Raw genomic sequence first — 21,719 nt, forward strand, 5'->3', positions numbered from 1 at the left:
TAAACTCAACTAAAACTCATCTTAATGGCATCTATTTTGAAATAGATTTTAGATATAATTTCATGCATCAAAGATTTAGGAAAATGTTACTTATTTTATGCAAATCGTGAAATGAAAATATATAATAGGCATAAGTTGTTAAGTATTTTTCAATTTAAAATAAAGCTTAACGTGAGCTTAACAATGCAACGGAACGTGTTTTAATGTCGTCGCACGTTATACAAATTTTAATCATTTTAATAATAATTATAAAGCAAAATAATTTCATGAAAAACAAGTTCAAAAACCAGTTGGTCATTTATTAAAATAGGTATTTATTTTAAATCTTTAATTTGCAATGTAAATATGGTTTTTAACATGTATGGTATGGTTTAAAAAAGTAATTATACGGTAAAATAAATGCAACAAAAAAAACAACCAAAAAAATCGATTTTTTATAATACGATGAATAAAAACCAGCAAAAAAAATCTGAAAAAATTACACTCCTTGAGAGAAATAAATTAAGTATGTATTTGGAAACTCTGAACTTTGTGTGACTATCATTTTTAAAGATACAGTCAAAAATATAAACCTACATTTAATTGATTCAGCTTGTATCTTCAAAAGTGCTTTCGTTTCGATTGCAGAATTTTTCTAATTTTTTCTGCGTAATAGCAAAGTCAGAGTAATTGTTCCAAAGCGTCGGAGTGTTTGGGGGTGGTAATCCAGCACCGCGCAATTGCCCTTGTTCGATTCAATTCCGTGGATTTTTATGTAAATGGTCCATCGATCATTTTGTTGGAACCGCTTCAGTGAACAGCTTTAAGCACCCGAATTTACAATACATCGATTCTCATAATGCTGCCATTTAAACTTTTCGTCAAGGCTTTCTGAATGCAAAGTGGCCGATTTAATGTACAATTCGCCTATAAACAAGTGTCATACTTTTGAAATAAGTGCTCGTTACCGATATATTTTCTCTGGAAAAAATCAACAGAGCTCGTTATTTACGCTCTAGTAGCAATTTTAATTGAGTGATTTATTTTCAAACAATGACATCAAAAAGTGTTTTATTTCAGTGAAACGTTTGTAATTTATTCGATTCATTACATGGTCCGCACGCTCCGATGAGTTTAGTGGACTATACGGCAATCACACAAACCCACATACAATGATGTTTGGCAGTATTAAACCGTAATTATGACATTCCACCTATGTATAAGTTTAGAGGTCGTAAAGGAGTTGGAGATAATTGTGTTATAATTGTTGCGTTGGAAACTGTCTGAAACTGCCGTTACTTCTTGACTGGATTTCTAACTTTCAAAGGGAATTTAACGTACTGTTGTGCTGTGCAATCATCTTTATTATTATGTTCGCTGCAATTTATTCCCGAATTAACTGGAATTTAATTAGCGGAATTACATGTGACGGGCTTCAGCTCGTCGGTACGGTCATATTAAAGTGTGTTCGAATACTTTCATAATTGGAACTTTTAAAGCGGTGAAATTACATTTTATAAACAGCAGTGTTTGCATTTTTATTTCCACACTGATTGATGAAACAAATTAATGGAGATGAGTTCATATTTAAAAAATACATTTCACATTAAAATTGAGAGAATGTTTTCACATTTGCAACAATAATTTGTTCGCTAAAAATATTAAAGCACATTAATTTTTCACATTCCATGACCCATTGAACACTTTTCATTTATACAGGGTGGGCAATGATAAGGGCATGTTCGATTGCTCCTGCACTGTCAAAGATATGGAAATAAATTAAATGGCACTGTAAATGGGAAGTTAATGTGTACGTTCTAAAATTATTTTGCTCAATACTGGGTGTTTCATTTTTACAGTCCACCCTTTAACATAGTTTTTTTTAATGGAACCTCCTGTATATATTACTTTATATTTAAATTTGCACTTTTTTAGGCAGTTTAGTTTTTGCAATTTGCTTTAACCGTTTCGAAATTATTTAATTTTTTCTACAATTTAGTGCATCTGCAGGCACTTTATTGAAAAATCGCAGTGTCCTTGATATTAAGTTGAGACTTCGTCCGTAGGTAAACAAGGGTCTGGGGTATCTTTTGGTGACAAGACCATAAATTTGCATTGTAGCATCACCTTGCTGTGACACAATCATTTTGGTAAGTTTTGAAGAACCATAACATGATTTTCTTAAATAGCACCCTCAGTATTTTATTACTAATTATTATTCAGCGTTTCATTTTACATCTTTTTTACCTTTTTAGTTTTCTCCAAAAGCTTATAATTAAGGAGATAATTCGGTTTTTCTAAAAAATGCACACAAAATTTCTTGGATACTAATGTAGCGTGCTATGGAAAACAATTATTTATAGTACGTCACGTTTTGACTTTATTGTGAAAATAAATTTTTCGCGTAAAATGCTTACAGAAATCTCATCTATACATAAATTTTAACAAAATTTTGACAAGAAATTATTAAATAAAAATGACAGAAATTTCCCACGGATAAATAAGGAAATAAAAAAACCGAGGTATAACAAATCAACAGCAGTAACATATTATTTGCAGTTACAAAACTGTTTAAAATGACGACATTCTTAAGCAGTAAAGTAGTACATTGGTCAATTCTTGTTAAAAATTTATCGCTTCTAATATGGCATTATTAATTCTATCAAAAAGCTTTTTTAATTTTTTCTTACATATTTTCTCTAGTAGTGCCGTCGTTTTTTTTCATTTTTATTTAATGATTCCTTATCAAAATTAAAGTTTATATCTCAATGAGATGTGTATGCAATTTACATAAAAAATTCATTTTCACAACAAAATCAAAACGTCACTTACAAAAAACGCCAGGCTGACGTTGTTATGTCAGAATGTATTGTTTTACATGGCACACTACGTCGGTATCCAAAGGATTTTATGTGCATTTTTCAGAAAAACCGAGTTATCTCCGAAACTATCAACTTTTGGAAAGAAAATTAAAAAAGTAAAAAAAATGTAAAATGAGATGCTGAATAATAATCAGTAACAAAATACAAAGAGTGCTATTTGAAAAAATTAAGTTATGGTCCTTCAAACTTTACCAAAATGAATGTGTCACAGCATGATAATGCTAGAATGCAAATGAACAGTCTTGTCGCCGAAAGATACCCCCGACTGTTGTTTACACATAGACAAAATACCCACTCAATATCTTAAAAACCAAGCACACTGTGATTTTTTAATTATATGCCTGCAGACGCACAAAATTGTAGATAAAATTAAATAACTTCTGAATGGTTAAAGCAAATTGCAAAAACTAAACTGATTTATACAGCCTAAAAAGTGCACATTTAAACATGTACAAATGTACAAAGGGTGCCATTTAAAAAAACTATGTTAAAAGCTGAACTGTAAAAATAAAACACCCTGTATAGAGCAAAATAATTTTAGAACGTGCACTTTGACTTCTCATTTACTTATTTATCTGTGACGAGCACGCCCGTATCAGTGACTCACCCTGTATACTTTCCGAAAGCAGCAGCACGGCTGTAAAACCATTCCGCGTTGTTCAAATTGCCTTTGAGAAAAAATTGTTACGTCCTTATTTGGTTTGCGGGTGCGGTGCGATGATAAAAAGAAACCTTATAAAAATATGGGGTCGATCTGGCACCTCTCCCTATTTACTTTCGTGATATGAGAAAAACCGAGTAAAATCAACATCGTCTTTGAGAGAGAATGCACATCTCGGAGAGATTCGACGCACACTTCACTCTCACTGTGCTACTTGAAGCGAACCAAGTTCAAATGATTTCCTTAAACAAAGCATGACCCTTTCGGGTTTTGTTTGACGTCCTCGGGGGACATTCAGAAAATAAACAATAGGTCGGGGGCTTGTTTAAAGTGGCTAAAGATCGCCAGATAACTTTATTTATATTTGTATCTTGATCGAAAAAATCTGGGCCAGGTTTGGGGGCGCGAAATGACACACTGGGGGAAATAGATAATATATTTATTTACTTTTCAACATCCATCCATTTCAAAAACGTCGCTTACAATGGTATATCCTCGTCGAAATCATACAAAATTTAGATACGACCCTCTAAACGACTAGTTGCAGCAAATTTCATCACAATTATAGTAAATTCCTTACAGTTATTACAACTAAAGACACCTCAACAGAACAGTCTTAAGACACGGAAATAAACAATAATAGGTATAAGATATTTATTACGTTGAAGGTTTTGATGTAGTGGCTCCCAGCTGAACTCTGTGTGACTGGAACAGAAAAAGCAAACTTTGTTTGATACATCATTTGTCATTTCCGTGGAATTATAAAAGAAATAACGCAAGAAATGGCGCAAGAAGTTGGACCAAATCGGTATAAATGACAAGATTGTATTTTTCACATGTGGGAATTGTTGGGGCCTTCCGGAGGCAATTAAACGTATTATTATTATTATTATTTTATGCACAGAGCGTACTGTAAATTTTAATAAACGCGAGCGATGAAAACCGTAGTAAAACTCTTATGGATAATCGGGGTAACAACCACTAAAAGTTTAAAGTTTACGTCCGATTTAATTATATCATAAAGCCGATTAATTATATGTTTTTCAACACGTAATTTATTCAAATTTTTCATGAAGCTCCTCCGGGATTATAAAACCAGGTCATGCCAAAATATCAACACGCTTTTGTCATTTTTGGTAATAAATTCAATTTAAACTTTGGGTTTATATCAAAGAATTAAATTACAGTCGAAGCCTCGATTTTTGAGTGGCCGTTGATTTATCAAACTCACCTCGTGCTGGTATCGGGTCTTTCATGCTCGTGTTGGGCATTGTGACCTGGACGTCCCTTTCGTAAATCTTCCCGATTCTTGCGATGCACTTGAGCGTAATCCTATCGCTGTTGAAATGAGACGGAAAAAGAGGAAGTTCGAGCGACAGTTCGCTCCACCACAACTCTTGCGTGGCATGTTTGCGAGTTGCACACTTTTCGCACACCTGCAATCAAGAAGAATAACCCCAGACATTCCTTAAATCCGTGGAATCTCGACGAGAGATATTACGCCGACCTATTTTATTAATTACACCGTAAATTTCCGCTCCTGGCAGATTTCAGCGTCTTTCGTAAATTTAAGACGATGATTGATTCGCAATCGGGATCGAACCAGGGGTTTTTACAAATTTGTACGCTTTTTAATAAGACAATTGGGATAAAAACGATCGAATGTCTTAACGAAATTGTTGCTACTACTAGAATATCGTAGAATTATAGTCATAGCAAAAGCAATACCTATATTGCAAAAATAGTCAGGGAAATAAAAATAAAGTTAACAGTTACTGACAAATTAAAATATCACTCATAATTTTAATACATCGTTTTAAAAAAAATTATAAAAAATGCCTTATAAACCCTCTAATTCTGTAGATTACGAAAATTATAACTTCATAACATTCTAAAAGTCGGTATTTAAAAAATCAGCGACTTGAAAAATTAATTAGAAAATTATTATATGGACAGACCAAAAGTATTAAATAGCAAATAGATAAATAGATATAATTTTAGCTGACTCACTCTGTAGAAACAAAAATCTAGCTTTTAAAATATAAATTGAAACGTTAAAGGTCGGTTTACAGAAAGCGAAATGAAAATGTAATTAAACTAATTCTAATTAAGTTGTCATTTATTTGGCATTGACAAACGTCAAGTTAATTGCAAATTAAATTTTAATTGCAAACGTTCTGTAGACCTGCCCTAAGTGTTTTAACAAAAAAAAATTATAGAATATTTGGAAGCATTAAGTTTAGAATATAACAAATAATATTCTGCGAACGGAATTGTAAGTTGTTGACTTTAAAAAATTTTATGAATTCTAGATTTGGAACTATGTAAAACACAAAATAATGTTTTTTTTTAAATTTAAATTCTATTATAAATTCAGGTCTTTAAAAGATTTTAGCGTTTCAAAGTTTCGAATCAATACATAATTTTTGGACGAGTGGAATTCTAAAACAGAAGTTCGTAAATCAATGAGCTTGGATCTATAATTCGAGATAAAAATTATAACCATTTTTCATTACTTTCCAAATAAGTTAAGATTCAAAAATTATTTGATTTTAAATTTTATTTCGTAAAAATGTGATTTAAAAATAATTTTTTTTGGGTTCTTCTATTTTAGCTAGAAAACCACACTACTGACACAATTATAGAAGCTTTAGGCCTTAGTTTTAAACTGCACATTTTCTATTTTTTAAAAGTAGTAAGACAGATAGCGATTCTGAAGCTTTTTTTAGTGCAGGATTCAAAAAATGTAAAAATTATTTTATTATTATTATATTTCGAAGCGCAAATATTTATTTTGGATAGTAATTGTAGAAAAAATATCTTCCTTTGATAGAGAAACAATATTTTTTTTTATTGCATCTTTTAAATTATTTTTTTTTAAACATTGTTTTTACTTTTAATTTTTTGTTTTTAAATATTTACTTATTCTAATCGTTTTTTTTTCTCTGAGTAGCCGTTTCACTGCGTATTACCACTATTATTTTGATGATTTGTGGACTTGTTTTTAGCTGTATGTGGTAGAAAACAACTCTTAGCTTCTGAGAGCACATCGTTACCTTTGTTCTCTGTTTGTCAACCAAGATAACTTAATTTACGTAAGCATGCAAAATTTCATTTCATTCTGATAACAGAAACTCTCTAAAATTTGGCACGGAATTTGTGAAACAATTGAACCGAATGCAAGTTAAGTAAAAGCATTAAAAAATAGCTTTTTACAGTTTATTTTCAAAATACATACTATGTAGAAAATCGTATTTAGTTCCAATGTGCACAATTTTTGTTAAAATATTATCTACTTTCTATCTTCTAAACCTTAGAACTCCATACAGAGTAAAATTTGATTAAAAAATTTTTTATTTTTAATTTTTTGTTTTTAAATATATACTTATTTTAATCGTTTTTTTCTCTGAGTTGCCAGTTTACTGCGTTGTAACACCAATATTTTGATGATTTGTGCACTTGTTTTTAGCTGTGTGTGGTAGTAAACAACTCTTAGCTTCTGAGAGCACATCCTTACTTTTGTTCTCTGTTTGTCAACCAAGATAAATTAATTTACGTAAGCATGCAAAATTTCAATTCATTCTGATAACAGAATCTTTCTCAAATTTGGCTTGGAATTTGTGAAACAATTGAATCAAATGCAAGTTAAAAAAAAAGCTTTTCAAAATGGCTTTTTACAGTTTATTTTCAAAATACATACTATGTAGAAAATTGTTAAAATATTATCTACTTTCAATCTTCCAAACTTTACAACTCCATACAGAGTAAAATTTGATTTGAAAAGTGAGTAAAATCTGCTTGGCATATAACCTAAACGAATTTGTTTTTAGAAAATCTTTTCTTGTTTAACCTTTTTTAGTAAAGTAGATCTGTATTCAGTAAGTTGAAATGAAAATATGTATTTATAATATTATAAATGAATATTTAATTTCAAATACTAGTGAGATTTAAAAAAATGCGAATCATTTTTGCAAAAAACATTCTTTTATTTTTAATATATTAAGCATATCTACATGATATAACGTTAACTTTAAGACATATTTAAATTTAAAAAATCTCAAAAATAGTAATGTTTAAAACTTGTTAAATTAAATAGGAACGTCTTCACTCTTTAGTCGAACAGCTTTGTAAAAGACCGAAAGTCTGCTTTAATTTCTGACAGACGATGTACTTACGTTTTACTCAATGTAGTTTTTATCACTTTAATACAAATATTTAACGTGTTGTTTTCTGTAAAAATATTTGTTTGTTTTGGAACCTTTCTTGAATTCGTGACACTTTGTTCCGTGCAACGAAAAATTACTAAAATAATTTGATTTAACTTTCAAAAGATCTTTTCGAAAATTGGATTTTTTCTCATGTAAACGAAAGTTTTACTAAAAATGAAGCTGCGTTAAGGTTTTTTTATTTGAATTTAATAAACTAATTTAAGTGTTTTAGGGCAATTTTTGTAACTGAGTTAGAGTAAATATTTCCAACCTTTAAATTTTTCTTAATTTAACAATAAATGAGTTAAACCAGCTCCTAAAGAAAGTTGGGTACAAATACAAAAAATATATTATTATTATTATTATTATTGGCCTTAATTAAAGAAAAATAAAATATAAATATAAAAAATAAATGTACACACTTTGTGGGGGCGAAGTCTAGTCGAGGATTATTCAACTCAACCCCTCAAAAAATAAAATATAAAAATATTAAATAAGAAAAGCTGTTTGGCGACCGGTTAAAATACTCTGCGCCGAGTATTTGTTGGTTTTGTTGGTAAAAACTTTTTGCACTCACCACTTTATTGTTGAGCATGAAAGTGAGTGTGGCTGCAGGTCGCGAGGGTGGCGATGTGCAATTAGCTCGCAACACATCCCCGTTATCATAGGATGTTTTTTCGGTGACAAGCGTAGGCTCTTGATTGGGTAAAACTGCAATTTCGTGAGAAAATTCGTTAGGAGAGACAATTAATGCCAAAACTATCGATTACGTACCAACAACTAGCATGTCTTTGGAGACAGCCGCTGTGGAGAAGAGGGGCGCATCTGTGGTCACTTCGCATGTAAACTTTCCAGAGAGGCTGAACCCCACCTCCCTCAGGACCACCTGCTTCTCATCCGATTGCTTTAGCTGCAATTCAATTCTTGTTAGGGCGTCATTGTTACACTTTATGGTCATCTGAAATAATGTGTCGAGGGCTTTGCACGACTGAGTGCTCTTACGTGTACCGCAATACTCGTCATGTTTGCGGACTAAATCACAACAAATCTGCGCCATGTCGAGGGTCAAACTGTTTCAGGCGCGATTTGCATAAACGAAAGACCGAAGAATAAATTACCGCCGGGTTCGGACCTTTGAAGAATTTTTCTCACTCGTAAATTCCGCTGTTTAATTCCGGATCAAATTGGGCCGAGCCCTCGCCTCCCACTTTTAATATCCCGTGAGAAAATTATCGAAACAATGTAGCGTGAAACCCTCCACATATCATTTCGCGCTGACAATTTTTCCCGCTTCTGTTTTCCAGTTATAAATAAACTTCATCATGAATAGCAGTAAAACGTTTCAGTAACTGCAGCGACCGAAAATTAATTACCCCCAATTTGTCACCGCTGTTTTATTTTCTACTTACGTCGACGTGTATCCCCGTAAAAGGGAATATTTTCGTGCTGGGGTGCTCTTTGGGTGTGTATCTGTAGAACTCGTGCCGGCCTCTGTACCACTTGACGCAGTAAAGTGGTGCATCTTCCAGGTCGTAGCTGCATCTCAACGTCGAGTCCTCGCCCAAATGGACGATCTCTGGCTCTATTTCCAGAACCACATCTTTCAAGCACAGAATCGCTGCAAGTCGGGAGAAATTTATTAATTTAACCGGGGAGGGATGAGCGGGGAATTCTCCATAATATTATATTAAGAGCTTTTTAATGAATGAATTATTGCGGAATTCTTGACGGTTTGCAACCAATATCGCTATGCAAATTGAAAGGGTTGTTTCTTCATTTTTATAATGAATTATGTATTTCAGCACAAACGTCCAAATATAATTACTACTTCATTAATTTCATTCATTTAAATTACAAAAAGGCAAAAACTGTACTTTGCAGAGGCTGGAATTATCCAAAGTTTACACTTTCAAAGAACTGAACATCAGACAATGCATTATTCAATATATGATTGAATCAAAGCCAAGTAAACGTTTCATAGGTTTTGCGGTAAATACAATTTGCAAGATTTTGCATTATTCATTCTCTGCATCCGGTGGTATTTTCAATAAAATATGTTGAAAAGAGAATTCAACTTTTTAAAGTTTAATTAACAGATTTATTATCAGATATATTTAAATAAATTTTCAACTGAAACAACAAGTTTTAATATAATAATAGGTAGCGGTCAACTTTATATTAATTATAAAGTTGGAAATAAATGTGAGTAGTTGTTAAAATAATATTATTTTAATGCTGTTTGAATGTTTCGTGAAAGTAAATACACTATCTACTAATTCTGTTTACCTTAGAAGGAAAATATAAATTACGGGAACAATAAACTGTGCAGTCTGATATTATTATTATAGTTGTTTTTGAAGTATTATTTTCGCAACATCAAAATTAATAATATAAAGATTGGAACCAGCAAAAGCAAATAAATACAGTAAAACAAAAAAAATAATAAACAACAAAATAAATTTACAAATACAAAAAATGTTAAAATTGTAATTTACACAAAATTATGACAATTGGCAAATCTAAGCTCTTTAAACGGTTGAGCAGTTTTTCCTAAAATAATGAATAAAAGTGAAGAAGAAGATGGGAAAACAGTTAACAACGGGTAAACCGGTAAACGATAATTAACTGTGACGAAAGATTCATTTAAATAAAATACAAAATCTTGTATAAGTAAATAAAATCTAGATACTGAAGAACTAAAAAATATACAAGACAAAATATATAAATAAATAAATAGATAATAATAATAGAAGGCTTTTATTAATCAATAATTTATAGATGGGAAGCCGAAGTCTAGCTTCAGGCCATTCTTAAGTTCTTAAGCAGTGAAAGAAAAATTAATAGAAATTATAAAATATTCAAAAATAAAAATAAAATTATAAACAACATAGAAAATAAAATAAATTATAAAATTACTTAATTTTTACTTAATTTTTTTTGGCATTTATTATCAACAGCAGTCAGCAATACAGTTCAGCAAAGTTAATTATTTAAAAGCAAATTCTTAATTTTACTCTTGAGTGTGGATACTCAATTTCTAATTTGAATGTATTTGTTATACAGTGTGAAATTTTTAATTTGAATAAAATTCATAACTTTGATTAAGGCAATTTTGGTGAAACAGTTCAATTTTTCTTTTTCTTTGCCTTTTTGTTTATCTGTTGTCAGAAAAGCACAGCCACCTTTAACTTTTTTTTTCAAACGTAATGGTATGTCAAGTGACACCTCGTATGAAAACCATTTTTGCAAGCATTACAACGCACTGTTTGTTTTTCGAATTTTTTCAAAGCCTACGTGATAAAAAAATAAAAACCAATTTTATAAGTTGAATATTATTTAATGCAACAGTTATTCAAAATGGCCACCGTTTTTCTCCTGGGAAATAACATACCGATAGTAGCATGAGTTTCTAACATTTTGCAACATTTCTAGTGCGATTTGCCTAATTTCAATTTATAAAAATTTATTTTTATTTTTTTATCGCGTAGGCCTTGAAAATATTCAGAAAACAAAAAGTGAGTTGTATTCTTTGGAAAGTGCTCTTTCACTTGACATAACGTTACATATGAAAAAAAAATTATAGGTGGCTGGGCATTTTTGAAAACAGATAAACAAAAACAGCATGCACCAAACGATGTGTAAAAAAAATAAAAAATCAACCTGTTTCAGGATTTTTTACAAAAATCGCTTATACCTAAGTTACAAATTTTAGTCAATTTTTTATTTTAGTCAATAATTCCACACTGTTTTAATTTTTTTATCACTTGGGCATTGACAATATTTAGAAAGCAAATAATCCGTTGTTCTGTTTTTGAAGTGCTCTTTTACATGAGGTGTCACACGGCATACCATTACATTTGAAAAAAAAGTTGGAGGTGGCTGTGCAGTTTTGACAGCAGATAAACAAAAACTATATCCACCAAATGATTGGCAAAAAAAAACAAAAAACGACCTGTTTCTGGAATTTGTACAAAAATTGACAATATCCAAGTTATAAATTTTTCCCAGTTGAAAATTCCACACTGTACAAATAAATAAATGAATAGATAATAATAGTAAAAACAATAATCAATAATAAACAGATGGGGAAACGATGTCTAGTTTCAAGCTATTCTTATATTCTTAAGTAGTGAAAGAAAAATTAATAAAAAATATAACATAATATAAAATAAAAATAAAATAAAATTAAAAAACAATAAAATTAATAAACAACATAGAAAGAAAAATTAATTAAAAGCAAATACTTAATTTTACTCTTGAGTGCGAATACTGAAATTCCAGAATATTGGATGTATTTGTTATATGTTCTAATTACTTTATGTAAATGATTTGTGATACAATAAAATACATATTAAATAAAACTTTCTCCTTAGGTAAAGAGGTGTCGATGTTAAAAATAAATCTTAAATAAATACAGAAAAATGACACAAATAAGCTCATTTTTTTACCATCCCCCCATTTTATTTGATACATCATCGTGCTTTTTTGAATCAAAAAAAGCGCAGCAATTGTTTAGAATTTTTTGCAGACGATATTTAGATTGTCTAAGGAATAACAGCAAGTAATGAGTCCATAATTTATAGACAAAAGCATAAAAGTTTCACAAAGTTGTATGTTGAGCAGTAAGAAAATTATAAAACAGTAAACAAAACAAAATTTGTAAATAAAAGTAAAAAAAAGAAAAAATACCGAGTGCTCAATAACCGGCGCACCAACTCGTTGGAGTGTGGTAGAGAATGGCTTACATATAAAGGTAAAAATAGTAAAAAAATTCTTTGTATTAAAATTAGTGATAAATAACGAATTTTAATTAAATGATATGTGGCAACGTTGTCTAACAGTCATGATCGCATAAGAACTTGATCAACAATAAAAATAAATTATTTTGGAAACGGTTTCCTAGGTAATAATTCCCAGTGCTGACACATCTACAAATTGTGATTTTTTTGACGAATTTTATTTTTTTTAATTAAAAAATCTGCTAAAGTCTGATAGGAAATTTAAAAATAATTATTCATTGTTGTGTTAGGGAACGTTTACTTAGTGTGAAACATAAAACCATTAAAAAATAATGAAAACTAAAGAAGTTTACAAAATAAGTTTGTAGCTCCATATTTTTTAAAATATGACATTAGGAATTTTTTCAAGATTTTTTCCGTGATCTACACATGCTTCTCAACAGCGTACCACTGAGTTGGTGCGCCAGTTTTTGAGCACTCTGTATAGTTAATATCTTTACTGCACTTTGATATTCATAGAATAATTAAACGAAATAGAACAATTATAAAAATATAAATGTATAACCGATAATTAATTGTAACAAAAGAAAGAGAATAATAAAGAACAATATTTTTCAATAATAAAACCCTGCTATATGGCTTAATGATAAATACAATAAACGAATTTAAATTACTAGACACGGTGGTAAGAAACTAATAAAACAAATAAAACGATGAATAAAACATAAATTTGTTTTTAGTATTATATAAAACTTGGCTTATAATTCGTATTCATGATTTGTTATTAAAATTTTTGCGAGAGCGTAATTTGAAATCTTGTGCGAGTTTTTAATAAGATGTTTCAGAAGTGGATATAATTTTCGTATGCATATGCAGTGTGCTTTAGGATAGCGCTTCCTCTAATCCAGCGCTTTCCCCATCTCTGCCATCAGATCTGTATTCTCAACGAAACCGCTTTAAGCGGCCTATATCGTGGAAGATATTCCTTTTCGAATTGTATTTCACATGAGAGGTAACACTATTGTCAACATTGCAGCGGCCCATTTGCAATTCATGTTAATCCCTCATCTGGAAAATACGCTTCCGGATATGTCTTTATTGTACGTTGTGCACTTTTGGCTGGATTCGTCTGGAAAAGGCGCCAATTAACATTTCTAAAGAACCTTGTTCTTTAATTTGCGATCAAAGTGATTTAATTAATTCGCTCGTCATATCAACAAATTGGTCCTTATTGGCGATTTCCGATAATTAGGGAAAAGAGAGACGGTTTAATTGATGGGAAACGCTCCTGTTGTTATTCTTCCAGGACGAGGGCTTAATGGGATTTTATTAACAAGTGAAATAATGGAGTGAGTTTAATTTATCATTCAGGTGCTGACAGAGGTCCTGTTTAAATAAATTTTCGCTTTCACAGGACAAAATTAAAGGACTTGGTCGGCTCTGGACGAGCTTTTTATCTAGTTTGCTATACAAAGGCGGTATACTGAAACCGGTAATTCGGTGAAATATTACCGACGAGCTTTTCTTTATATTAAAAAACACGAATGAGGGAAACTTGTTTACATGTGAGCAGGAGAAGAGTTTTTTTGCTTATTTAATGTTTATTTAAAGTTAATGTTTTACCGGTCCATAACATAAATCAGAAAGTTTTCGAACTAAAAAGTCAACGTAACTTCGTTGCCAATAGCACATGTTTCAAATTAGTACAAGAGCAACACAAGTTGTGCAGAATAGTGTGATTTATGTGACATTTCCACCAAACTGATTCGAAACCGAATAACAAAGAAAGAACTTTCCATTATGGAAATCACAATTTTACCAACATATTCCACAAAGATTTATATTATTTTCAGCTGTCGTTTTAAACTAACTATTTTAAATTTTGTTATTACAAACTCCATCAAATATGCATTTACTGAGACCATTATTCAACTTTTAATTAATGCAGTACTGAATTTTCACGCTTTTGCAATTAAGGGTAACTCGTGTGGCAAATTATTAATCTCGTTTTTGCTTTGACTCATTTTGTTGGCACTGTCGAAAGCTGTTTGATGCCCATGGCTTCCTTACAAATTTAACTTCTCGTTTATTAACTGCAGGTACACCAAGATTTTGTTGGTTTGTCTAAAGAAACAAGAAAAATGAGGTTTTACCATTTTCAAATATTAATTTAAGACTACTGTACCTACAGGCATATTTATAATTTTTTTTTGGAAAATGGCAATTTTTGGAGAGCTTTGCTTTTATCTGATCAATGTTTAGAAACACAATATAACTCAAGTAAAAGCATTTTTTTGTAAAAGTTAAACATTTTGCATTAGATAAAAGCAATCACATTGAAAAAGTTGTTAGATTTAAGAAAATAGACGAAAAAGTTTAATACCACATTTTGCATTGATTTTTTGCATTTAATTTAATTTTAATCAATAAGCTAGACTAAACAAAGCAAGCTAAGTACTAGGTAATTTTCGTTAAAAAATATAAAATCTGTTAACTTAAATACAGGGTGGTTCATTGATTTGGACGTGCTTCATTATGCCTACAATATCAAAGGTATCGAAATAAATCAAATGGCACGGCAAATGGGAAGTCAAAGTGTACGTTCTAAAATTATTTTGTTCTATACAGGGTGTTTCATTTTTACGGTGCAGCTTTTAAGATAGTTTTTTTAACTGGTACGCCCTGTATATTTGTACATATTTGAATGTGCACGTTCTTAGGTTTTATAATCAGTTTAGTTTTTGCAATTTGCTTAAATCGTTCAGAAGTTATTTAATTTTTTATACATTTTGTGCAGCTGCTGGCACATTATTAAAAAATCACAGAGCGCTTGGTTTTTGGGTTATTAAGTTGGGACTTTGTCTGTGGTTAAACAAATGTCTGAGGTATCTTTCGCTAACAAAACCATACATTTGCAATGTAGAATCACCTTGCTGTGACATACTCATTTTGGTAAATTTTGAAGGACCATAACTTGATTTTTTTAAATAGCACTTCCTGTATTTTATTACTAATTATTATTCAGCGTTTTATTTTATATCTTTTTTACCTCGTAAATTTTTTCCAAAAGTTGATAGTTTCTTAGATAACTCGGTTTTTCTGAAAAAAATGCACATAATTTTTTTTTAAATCCAACGTAGTGTGCCATGTAAAATAATACATTCTAACATAACAACAGACTGGCGTTTTTTGCACGTGACGTTTTGATTTTGTTGTGAAAATGAATTTTTCATGTAAATTGCATACACATCTCGTCGAGATATAAACTTTAACTTTGATAAAAAATCATTAAATAAAAATGAAAAAAAATACGACGGCATTATTAGAGAAAATATGCAATAATGAACTAAAAATAGCTTTTTGTAGAATTGATCACCCCACATTAGAGGCGCTGAATTAAAAAAAAAATTGACCAGTGTATTACTTTATTGCTTAAAGATGCCGTCATTTAAACAGTTTTGTAACTGCAAGTAATATGTTATCGCTGTTGATTTGTTATTCGTTGATTTATTTTATTTCCTTATTTCTCCATTGTTGTTTTTGTGTAATAATTTTTGTCAAAATTGTATTAAAATTTATGTTTAGATGAGATTTCTAGGATGCATTTTACGCAAAAAATTTATTTTCACAATAAAATCAAAACGTAACGTACTATAAATGCTATTTTGACATTAGTATATCAAAATGTATTGTTTTTCATAGCACACTATATTAGTATCCAAGAGATTTTGTGTGTATTTTTCAGAAAAATGGAATTATTTCCTTAACTACCAACTTTTGTAAAAAAGAGTTAAAAAAGATGTAAAGTGAGACGCTAAATAATAATTAGTATTAAAATACAGGGAGTGCTATTTAAAAAAATCAAGTTATGGTCCTTCAAAATTTATCAAAATGAATGTGTCACAGCAAGGTGATAGTACAATGCAAATGTATGGTTTCGTCACCAAAAGATACCTCAGACATTTGTTTACCAATGAACAAAGTCCCAACTTAATATCTCAAAAACCAAGGGTACTGCGATTTTTTAATAATATGCCTGCAAACGCACTATATTGTAGAAAAAATTAAATAATTTCTAAACGGTTAAAGTAAATTGCAAAAACTAAACTGATTTATACAGCCTAAAAAGTGCAAATTTAAATATGTACAAATATACAAGAAGTGCCATTTAAAAAAAACTATGTTAAAGGCTACACTGTAAAAATAAAAATAAAATAATTTTAGAACGTACACTTTAACTTTCCATTTGCAGTGCCATTTAATTTATTTCACTCTGTATAAAAAAATGCAATTTTTTAAAAAAACTGGTAAGCGTATTCAAATTTGGCAGTACAAGGCAATGCAGAACGAAAATAATTACCCAATTTATATTAGCTGCAAGCTGTAATATAGCAAAGCAAAGCTTCATACATAATTCAATATCGATAGTAATTTGTAAACACAGTTTTATGACTTTGCTGTAACAATAACCAAAGATCTAATTATCCAGCGTTATACTGCAAGGCAATTTTGACCGCAGTTTTTCGCTCTTTGTCGCAGGAGTATCAAAGTGTGAAAACGCAAAACCTGGTAATCGGAAGCTCGCCCTATCCGCATTCTGCAGCTATATTTTACGGTCGATTAAAACCACTATTAAACCAAAATGTGGCTCATAAAGTTGGCAACATTTATTTATGAGAAATGTGCAACATTTCATTTGCATGGTTGCGACCTGCACCAATAGGTTTTGGCCATGGTTGTGTCGCCCGTAAAGCACGAAAATATAGATTACTAACCAATTCCGGCGCGCTTTTATTACACAATAGAAATTTAATTTACAAGGAAATAAAAGCCAACCCTTGTAAAACATCTGGAGGTAATACACCTCGAAAGTAGGGTCGAACTTTGTATTTATTATTGCACTAACGGCCGATTGTTTTCTAAATAAACACAGTTGTCGGGGCTCCGCACTGGTGGTCCTATCTAAATAAAAATAAATAAAATGATAAGGAGGAAAAAAGTTAAGCATTTTCGCCGGTGGAGAGATTTACGATGCTTTTCAAACAAGAGCAGATTTAATTACAGAAGCGGAAATGTTTTTTCCATCAGATAGCCTTTTATTTATTCTGTAATAACACAACAGATGCACTCCATCACAAAGGAATCACCAAAATTACATCTGTAATTGTTAAGTACACAAATTCTTTTACGCATTTTTGATATAAATTTTGCTAAACTGATTAGGGTCGGTTGTTTGGTACTGCCTGCCGTATACAGATGTTCTGTAATTAACGTCATCAATTCACGAATGCCACTCAACCAAAGGGAAATAACAAGACTATTTCATAATCCTTACCTCGAAATTTACGACCTCTTAAACAGAGCATCCAGGACATCGTTATTCGCTAATAAATCCGAAACCTCGTAAAATTGCTTTTCGGCAACCGGGTACGTAATTAGGCCACACCGTGGCTCGGGTTAGCCGTAAAAACATTGTTACAAAAATCAATAATATTCCGAATTTGCAATTACCACGAGTAAATAAATTTAACCGAGTCCAGGAGACGCCAATTAAATATTCTTTGTGTAATTGTGAATTGTTTATAATGTTTGAAACGAAGATAAAAGTTTGTTTTGATTTTGTGAAATTGAGGTCACAAATGTTTGGTGTTTATTGAATAATATAGCAGGGACATATAATTGAGGGTTTTTGCGAGGGCTGTGGTTTTGGTGAATGGAGGGACGCGATAATGAGGAGATACGATACTAGGGTGACGTTTTATTTAAATCCAACTGAACAAATATTCAGCTTAACCTTTTCATTCCAACACTTAAACACGTTTTGTATGTGTTTTTATTATTGTTAGCTTAAATTTAAAACAACTGTCGAGAGGTACATACATGAGGGGATAGTTAAGAGATTTGGAATAAATCATTATAACGCCGTGTAATAGAAGTACAGCGACAACTTATTTATAGAATCTTATTCTTCTTTTTGTTTGTTAAAATAGAAAATTGAAACTTGCAAAGAACTGTTCTGACAGCAGCGTAACGTGAGAAATACTCAATTATAAGATAGGAACTAACACAATTGCCCAGTCTAGTTTTGTGTATTTTTATACACCGTGGAATTTTTAACTGGAATTAAATTTATAACTTTGATTAAAGCGATTTTTGGTGACAATTTTTATTTTTTCTTACCTACTATTTGGTGTATATGGTTTTTGTTTATCTGTTGTCAGAAATGCTTAGCCACCTCTAACCTCTTTTTTTCAAAAGTAATGGTATGTCAAGTGACACCTCTATAAAAGTCCATTCGCAAGCAATACAACGCACTATTTGTTTTTTGAATTTTTTCAAAGCCTACGTGATAAAAAAATAAAAACCAATTTTAAAAGTTGAACATTATTTAATGCAACCGTTGTTCAAAATGGGCATCGTTCCTCTCCTGGGAACTAATATACCGACAGTAGCATGAATTTTTAACATTTTGCAACATTTCTATTGTGATTTGCCTAATTTCAATTTATAAAAATTAGTTTTCATTTTTTTATCGCGTAGGCTTTGAAAATATTCAGAAAACAAAGAGTGCGTTGTATTCCTTGCAAGGAGCTCTTTCACACTTGACATACCGTCACATTAAAAAAAAATGCATTTTTGAAAACAGATAAAGAAAAACCGCATGCAGCAACTAAGGTGCAAGGAAAATAAAAAATCGACCTGTTTTAGAATTTTTTTTTCAAAAATCGCTTATATCCAAGTTACAAATTTTATTTTAGTCACTAATTCTACAATGCTTTAATTTTTTATCACTTGGGCGTTGACAATACTTAAAAGCAAAGAGTGCGTTGTACTGCTTTCGAAGTGCTTTTTCACATGAGGTGTCACATGACATGCCCTTAGATTTGAAAAAAAAAGTTGGAGGTGGCTGTGCAGATTTGACAGCAGATAAAAAAAACATTTATATCAAATGATGGGCAAAAAAAAAACAAAAAGCAACCTGTTTTTGAAATTTTTACAAAAATTGCTTATGTCCAAGTTATGAATTTTATTCCAGTTAAAAATTCCACACTGTATGCTTAGACATCTTATATTTCCAAACAGATTAAATAATGGTCAGTCAACAAAACGTTATGTTTTTTCAAGATAAAACACATTTTTTTATTATGATAATTGTAGCAATTTTCTGATCCTTATTTTCCTATAGAGACTGAACCAGAAGTAAGACACAATCTTCATATCTTTGTAATAAGTCATTTTCAACACATTTCAACACATCAAACACATTTTTTTATTATGATAATTGTAGCAATTTTCTGATCCTCATTTTCCTATAGACGCTGAACCAGAAGTAACACACAATCTTCATATTTTTGTAATAAGTCATTTTTCAAAAAAATCGTCAATCATTTTAAAGGCTACATTTCGTCACTATAACGACATTTTTGACCTGACCTCATTCGCTTTGAACGAAAATTTTTTAATTTTTCTAAATTACAACTGACATTTTCGATTATTGTTTTAGATAGCACACATTTTCATCTCCTTGATGAGCATAGAAAATTAAAAAAATAACTAAAAAAAATAATTATAAGAAAAGAAAAATGTAAAATAACAAAGTTATAAAAGTTGTTAACAGTTTTACATAAAAAGCTTTATTTTTTGTTCTCGCTTTTATTCTATAAAGTGTTATTGTTTTGTGTTTTTTTATTTGCACGTAGGTGCTATATTATGCTAATTTTACTGAAAAACAATTGTCATTAAAAAAAATAAGAGTGACGTCACAAATCAAAAACGAATGGTATTATAAATTTCACAATCATGTCAAAATGTAGCATTTAAAAAATAAAATTGAGCTGTTTAAGATTTTTTTTAAATATGATATAAATTTTGTTTTTTTAGTACCGTACCTAATATACTGTACTGTTTTTTTGAACACTAAACAGTCCGTAAATAATTTTTTTTCCGGACCTATGCCATTTAACGAAATCGCTCAACAATATATTTTTTTTTGTAAAATTATCTTCGTTTTAGTACAGGTGCCTAAATCCATGGATGTGATACTCTACAAATAAAATTCTCTGTTCTCGTTAGTTTCCTCATCATCCCAGATAGGACAGTAGTTCCTATTCTGTCTAGTTTAAAGCAATTTTTTTTGTGGACTTTATTTAAATAAATGTAAACTTTTACCAATTTGCGCGACAACTCATCTTTTTCAAAACGCTATGAATAGAGTTAATAATTTGGAGAACAAAAATGAACAAAATATTTTTTTTTCAACCAGTGCTTAAGACCGTATTTCTGGCTTGAACCATTTACTTTTAAATTTGAAGCGTTGCTCTACTACTTAGCCACGTATAAAAAGACACATTGTTTGAGCAGTTTCCAATGTTTTTACAGCCTAAATATTTCTTCCCATGTTTGTCGTCACTTTTGTCGTCAGTTTTTTCTGTAAGCAATTTTTGAATTTGCTGTTATTACATTTTTGGTTAGTGAAGATTCAGTTATTTGGTATCTCGTTTCGCCTCCTAATAAATTAGTTCTGCGATGTATTGGTCAGGAGAGTAATAAATAATTTATTGTTGTTGGATTTAGAATTTATGCGTGAACTATGCATATCTAGTTTTATCAAAGTAATAAAAATAAATTTTATTTTGTTGGTCAAAATATGGTCAAAACAATGCTGATTAAATTTATAACTTTGTTTTTGTGATACGCTTGCATTTTGCAACGGAAAATATTTAAATAAATATATATATAAAGCCTAAATTAATTTGCTCAATACTACAAGTCGATGTTGATGTAGCTACAAGTTTTTTTTTAGAAAACTATTATTAATTTATTATCTTAATAAATTTTAAGACACCTAATTAAGAATAATATGTTTTTATAGTATTTGTGCAAACAATAATTGAATTAATTAAAGTGCAATTTGATTGATCAAAAAGCATCTGAATTTTTTTCATCAAAAAGTTGGGAGATATAGAGGGAAATAGCGAGTAAAATGTGATGAGTTTGAAAAACAATTAGGTATTTTCTCTGTAATAAATTAAACCCACACAATATCGCTCAAACACACCCACGAGTACTCTTCATTTGCTTAATATCGAATCACAAAACAGATAAAATAAAAAATGCCGGGGGAAGCTAACTAGCATAGCTTTCGGCGATACGTGAACTTTATAATGAGGCCTAGTTGTTCTCTTTTTGTTGGAATGTCTAGTTATTCCTTTATTTTCTTAATTTAATACAATTAACTCTGAGTATTAAT

At 30.4% G+C, this 21,719-nt stretch overlaps 1 protein-coding gene across 2 annotated transcripts in view; it reads right to left on the reverse strand.

Moving 5' to 3' along the window:
- Positions 1-3,944: 3,944 nt before the first annotated feature.
- LOC659130 (uncharacterized) overlaps positions 3,945-21,719 on the reverse strand; it is a 46,437-nt gene continuing 28,662 nt past the window's right edge. For both annotated transcript variants that reach the window (XM_064357849.1, XM_008194594.3), the window contains 5 exons: positions 9,140-9,348; positions 8,505-8,640; positions 8,308-8,441; positions 4,754-4,958; positions 3,945-4,227 (listed from right to left, as the gene is read on the reverse strand). In XM_064357849.1, coding sequence (XP_064213919.1) covers positions 4,139-4,227; positions 4,754-4,958; positions 8,308-8,441; positions 8,505-8,640; positions 9,140-9,348 — 773 coding nt within the window. In that variant the 3' untranslated portion in view covers positions 3,945-4,138. The remainder of the gene's footprint in view (positions 4,228-4,753; positions 4,959-8,307; positions 8,442-8,504; positions 8,641-9,139; positions 9,349-21,719) is intronic.

The sequence above is a fragment of the Tribolium castaneum genome, chromosome 7 (assembly GCF_031307605.1).
Source record: "Tribolium castaneum strain GA2 chromosome 7, icTriCast1.1, whole genome shotgun sequence".
Lineage (NCBI taxonomy): Eukaryota > Metazoa > Arthropoda > Insecta > Coleoptera > Tenebrionidae > Tribolium > Tribolium castaneum.